Source organism: Myotis davidii, unplaced genomic scaffold, assembly GCF_000327345.1.
Source record: "Myotis davidii unplaced genomic scaffold, ASM32734v1 scaffold902, whole genome shotgun sequence".
Classification (NCBI taxonomy): domain Eukaryota; kingdom Metazoa; phylum Chordata; class Mammalia; order Chiroptera; family Vespertilionidae; genus Myotis; species Myotis davidii.
In genome coordinates, this window is record NW_006293951.1 from 645500 (window position 1) to 651553 (window position 6054).

At 38.9% G+C, this 6054-nt stretch overlaps 1 protein-coding gene across 1 annotated transcript in view; it reads right to left on the reverse strand.

Annotated features, from left to right (window-relative positions):
• Nucleotides 1-6054, reverse strand: part of LOC102770583 (chromosome unknown open reading frame, human C12orf40) — a 56199-nt gene that overhangs the window by 7995 nt on the left and 42150 nt on the right. Inside the window, 1 exon segment of the mRNA XM_015566623.1 lies at nt 3527-3596. Within this exon segment, the coding sequence (XP_015422109.1) occupies nt 3527-3596 (70 nt within the window).

Here is a 6054-nt window from a genome sequence, read left to right on the forward strand (position 1 = left end):
AATTTTTAACATTTCCTACAACTTTTTTGATATCATACTATGTTAGTACAGTTTGGGTAATATTATTATACTTAAAATCCTTTTATTCTTGACATATTAATATTTATTGCATGTAATATTATTATATGTAAGATCATTTTTCTTGAATAATTGGTGTTTATTACATGTAACATTGTCATATTTAAAATAGCTTTTCTTGAGATATTAATGTTTATTGCATGTAACATTATATTTAAGTTCGTTTTTCTTGACATATTAAGATTTATTACATGTAACATTATTATATTTAAAGTCTTTTTTCTTGAAATTAAAAAAAACCACAATGTACATTAAGTCCGCACTTAACGTCGTTGATAGATTCTGCAACTTTAAGTGAAAACAAACATATAACTATAAACCAATTTTATCATAGGCTAATTGGTATAAACAGGAGTTAAGTTCCTACAGCATCTAAGCAACATTGTAACAAATCTAGAGGCCCGGTGCACAAATTTGTGCATGAGTGGGGTCCAGCTGGCCAGCATGGGGGAAGGGGAGAGGGGCCTGGAGAAGACCCACTGAGCTGGAGCTGAGCATGGGCCGCAGGCTTCCCAGGGAGGACGGCCTCAGCAAGGAAACAGAAACCACCAAAAGCTCTGCAAACAGGCCCTGAGCTCCCTTTGGCCAGGCAGACTCAGAGCTGGTGTCTCTGTGTGTACATTAGACACAGCCCAGCACTCTCCTTTGTCTACTGGTCAAATCCATTGCATCGAAAAACTTATTCCCCTTCTTCTCTTTGGGCCCTTACAACAAATACAGGCCAACTGAAAGATGTGGGCCCCAGTGGCAGAGCCAGGCCCTACAATCACCCTGAATTTAGGCCTAAGACAACTGGGTAGCAATCTCCACAGAACAGAACACACTGTTTTAGTCTTAATTCTCCCCTAAAATGTGCCCAGCTGCTCCTCTTTAGCTGTGATAGACTGAACTAAGGAACCAAAAACTGAGTTTCCTTTGAGGTGCCATCCACCAGGAGCCGGCTGGTAGCAAGGCCCCTCACAGGCAGCTGCCTTGCCCCCAAGCTCAGTGTGCTCTGAGCCGGTCCATTTCTGGTGATGCGGGGTCCTGGGCTACTGGTCAGGCAGCAGGTCTACAGGGTTTCTCTCCTCTGCCTTCCTGGCCTCCTGAGCAGTATCCTCCAGCCCAGCGCGCCAGGTGGCTGTCGCTAGAGCCGGGACTCAGAGAGCAAAGGAGCTGGACACACAGGTGGCCAGGCTGCGCCCCTCACCCTGCTTCTCAGTCTTGCTCGCATGGATCAGGCCAAAGTGCGCTGCCCGAGACTGGCGCCACATGAGGAGGGTCCCAGTGGGGAAAGGGGCACCGGGCCTCTAGTCATAAATAAAGGATGAAGAAATGTTTAGTTATGGAGAAATCTATAAAGTATTTTATTAAATAAATGAATCCATTAAATTCATTTATAAAATATTCTATATTAAATAAAATATCCTATATTACATTTACAGTGAGAAAGACAAGGAACTAAGACATCTGTACATGTGTATTTATGTATATTTTAGGCCTTATTTAAAAAAATACACTGGAGCCCTAGCTGGTTTTGCTCAGTGGATAGAGCATCAGCCTGCGGACTAAAGCGTCCTGGGTTTGATTCTGGTCAAGGGCACATGCCTGGGTTGCGGGCTTGATCCCCAGTGAGGGGCACGAGGAGGTAGCCAATCAATGATTCTCTCTCATCATTGATGTTTCTATCTCTCTCTCCCTTCTCTGAAATCAATAAAAATATATTTTAAAAAAACCACTGAAATAATAAACCATAACCAACAAATACAGTTACTCATATAAGACAGAGGAAATAAGGCAGACAAAACAGGGATAGAAATCAAGGTAATATTTTACAAAGTCATAACTTAAATAAAAAATAAAAAGTCCATAAAGATTTCTAGGAAACCTACAGGACTACATATTCTAAAGACTCCCTCTATCAAAGAATATCTAAAAAGTGTCCTAAACTTTTGTCCATAAAAAGACAGTACAGAATAAAAAGACCACTCAGATATGTATTTGCTACACACAAGCCTACAAACAATTAGTATCTATGATATATGAAATATATATAGCATACATACACGGAGTTATATTAAAAAGACACATCTAATAAGGAGAAACAAAATTCCTAAAATAAACATGGGCAGCAGATATGAAAGGCATTTCACAGATAACACATAGATGGCCAATCAACCTAATTAACCGTTTGGCTGCTGAAGTATTTTTTCGGACATATGCCAAAACTGCAGCACTAACTGCGCGTGTATGGGAAAAAATGTAAAACACTTTTTATACAATAAACTCACTTGTATTGCTTTGCAACAACAAAAATTAAAAAATACCAATTGTTTACATAAATTTGTTTTAAATTAGAAGAGCGCGATAGCGCTCCTTAGCAGTCAAACGGTTAACAATGATAGGGAAACATAAAATAAAATTATAATGAGATAGAATGCTAACAATGATAAAGAAACTAACCCAGTTTAAGTGAGAACATGTAGCAGCCAGGACTCTGATCTCTTGCTAATGGAAGTTTAAACTGGCAAAACTACTTTGGAAAACAATTTTGTATTACCTAAAGAGGCGACGATGTGCGTATTACATGAACTAGCCAATTCTACTCCTAGAACTATACCCCAGAGAAACTTTTATACACGTGTGGCAGGTGAAATGCCAAGAATTACCAGAGTAGCATTGTTTATCATGGCAAAATATTCAAAACAACCTAAATAATCATTGCCAAAAGATGCACAAGTATATTATGGTACATTTATATAATAAAAGGCAGTATAGCAGTAAACAAATATTAAAATTACTAGAGCCCGGCCAGCATGGCTCAGTGGTTGAGCATCAACCTATGAACCAGGAGGTCACAGTTTGAATCCTGGTCAGGGTACATGCCCAGGTTGTGGGCTCGATCCCCAGTGTGGGCATGCAGGAGGCAGCCAATCAATGATTCTCTCTCATTAATGTTTCTAATTCTCCCTCTCCCTTCCTCTCTTAAATCAATAAAAATATATTTAAATAAATTAAATTACTAGAGTCACAAATTTAAAGTAGATAAACTTAAAAATATAGTGCTGGATGAACAACAACAAGAAAAAAGCAAGTTGCAAAAAAATAGAATTTACCTCAATTTGTAGAAAATTCAAAACCAAGCAATGGAAGTGTGTGTAGTATCACAAAATCAAAGTCAGGATAATAGTTACCTCTAGGGGGCAGAAGAGGTAATGCAATTGAGAAGCTCTTCAAAAGTATTTGTTATGCATTATTTCTTAAAGTACAAAGATATTTGTTTTATTTGTTAAAGTGTGTATTTATCATGTGTAATATATTTTACCAAAAACTTTAAAAGGTCAATTGAACTACTACTATATTCTAAGTTAACTGTGAAAAGTACTAGCTGGCAAAACATTTATAAAAATTTTTTTTAAATGAACTGATTTCCATTTCAATGTGTTTTTTTTAAATAAAATTTACTTACTGTTAAAGATTTTCTTTGTAGATTTTGGTGCACCTTTTATAGAACATGTTCTTCCTTCTTCAATCAGATTCTAGAAGAAAAAAATTTTAACAACTCCCAAGTATATACAATAATGTCCACTATATCTCCCTTTTCATTCCACCAATTCATTTCTATAGTATTCTTCCATCATATGGCTTTAACTGAACAGAAAGAATTTTGTTTTAAAAAGTAGAAACATTAGCCTGTGATGTACAATAAATAAAATTAAAATTGCTTTAGAAACATAAGCAAAAGAATAAACACTTGCTAAGAAAAGAATTACTGACAAACAGAAAAGGCTTTAGGTAGTTACAATAAATGCAGTTGAAAAAAGACAAAGCTATTAAGCTATTTGAAGATTTATTCTGTTATTTTCATTTTCAGGTTTTTTGAATAAAAACTTTTACAGCTATAAATTTTCTGTAGAGCATAGCATTAGTTTTGTTTTCCTCCAATCCTATATAATAAAAGAGAAACATGTAAATTGACCATCCCTCCACTATGCTCACCAGTCAATCAGGAGTGAATATGCAAATTAACCCAACAAAGATGGCAGGTTAATTTGCATGGAGAGCAGAGCGGGAGAGCAGGGGAGCCGGCAGCTTTGGGGGACATGGCTGCCTCAGAGCGCAGGGAGCACCAGGAATGCTGGGAATCGTAGTTCTGGTGGCAGATGGATCTCTTAGACATTAGATCAAAGTGGGCCTGCAGCAAGTTACTGTTGTGGTGGGGGATGGAGGGAAAGCAAAGGTGAGAGACATAAGTAAAATCAGAGTGTCTAGGAAAAATTAAAGGGAAGATATCCTAAAACTTCCAGGAAATCTCCACCAATGAAGCAAAGAAAAAAAATGCCTCTATTATTCTGTAAGCAACAAACAAATCTGGGTTGGGGGTCTCAGACAATTCATTCATATGATTGCAAAGACAGACAGAAACTCCCAGATTAGAGAGGGCTCCCCTGAGGACTCCCAGATTGGAGAGGGTGCAGGTCGGGCTGAGGGACCCACCATCCCCCACCATGCAAAAATCTTCATGCATTGGGCCTCTAGTTTCTATATAATTCATAACTTCCATTCTTTTTATTTTTCAAAACCAGAGTGTTTCTTAATGTCAAAGAAAGTAAGGGAGGTTAAGCATCATTTTTTGTTGTGTTGATTTCTAATTTGATGAATTTTTATGAGAGAATGTGGCTATGATGTCAATCACTCCTTAGATAAATCTCTTGGACTTTGTGGCTTACTACATGAATTATGTTTGCAAATGTATCATGGACTTACAGTTAATATATATTCTCTGAGATATACAGTTTTAGATAGACAGATAAGTGGGGTAAAGGAGAAACCATCTAGTTGCAACCAACCCAGTTTTCCTTTCCTCTTAGGTATACAACTAGACTATGTATCTTAGCCTCCTTTGGACTAGATTTGGAAATGTAATTTAAGTTCTAGTAATGGGCAGAAGTGGTGTACACTACTGCCAGCCCTGACCCATAAAAATATTCTCCACAATCCTCCACTTCCTCTTTACTTGTGCTCACTGACATCACCATAAACTACAAATATGGGAACCACCAGTTAAAGTAGAGTCCCTACCATCCTGAGGCCAGAAATAACTTTATTCAGCATAGCCTCCCCTGAGGGAGGCCATTATTCAATCATTCTTAAAGTCTTGTATGTTCCATTATTCAATCATTCTTAAAGTCTTGTATGTTCCATTATTCAATCATTCTTAAAGTCTTGTATGTTCCAACCCCATTATTCAATCATTCTTAAAGTCTTGTATGTTCAACTTCAAAAAATATTCAAGCCCCAAACTTGCAGCAGGAACAAACTAAGAAAGCTAGACAGACTCGAGAGCTGGCACACACTCCTATATCCACTTCAGATCTGTTGCTAGAGGATAACAGACAAACAAGAGCATCCTAAAGAGAAGAAACTGAATTGTTCAAGAAATGCCTCCATCCTTTAGAAAGTAAGCCTTCACAATGCCTGCCCAGGATTAAATGGTATGGCTCAGTAACTCTGTATCTTCTCTTTTCTGAATAGGCATCTTTACTTCCTTGCTCTTATACTATATATTTTCTTTATGTATATCTTTTTATTTTCAACTTTTATTATATTTTACACTAGAGGCCTGGTGCACAAAAATTTGTGCACTAGGGGGGTCCCTCAGCTGGCCTATGCCCTCTTGCAGTCTGGGACCCCTCGGAGGATGTCCACCTGCTGGCTTAGGCCCACTCCCTAGGGAATCGGGCCCAAGCTGGCAGTCAGACATCCCTCTGGCAGCCCAGCAGCCTTCGGGGGATGTCTACTTGCCAGCAGGGAGCAGACCTAAGCTGCAGTTGGACATCTTTAGTGCTGCTGAGGAGGAGGGAGAGGCTCCCACCACCACCACTGTGCTGGCAGCCATCAGACTGGCTTGTGGCTGAGCAGAGTTCCCCCTGTGGGAGCGCCCTGACCACCGAGGGCAGCTCCCGGATTGAACATCTGCCCCCTGGTGGTCAGTGT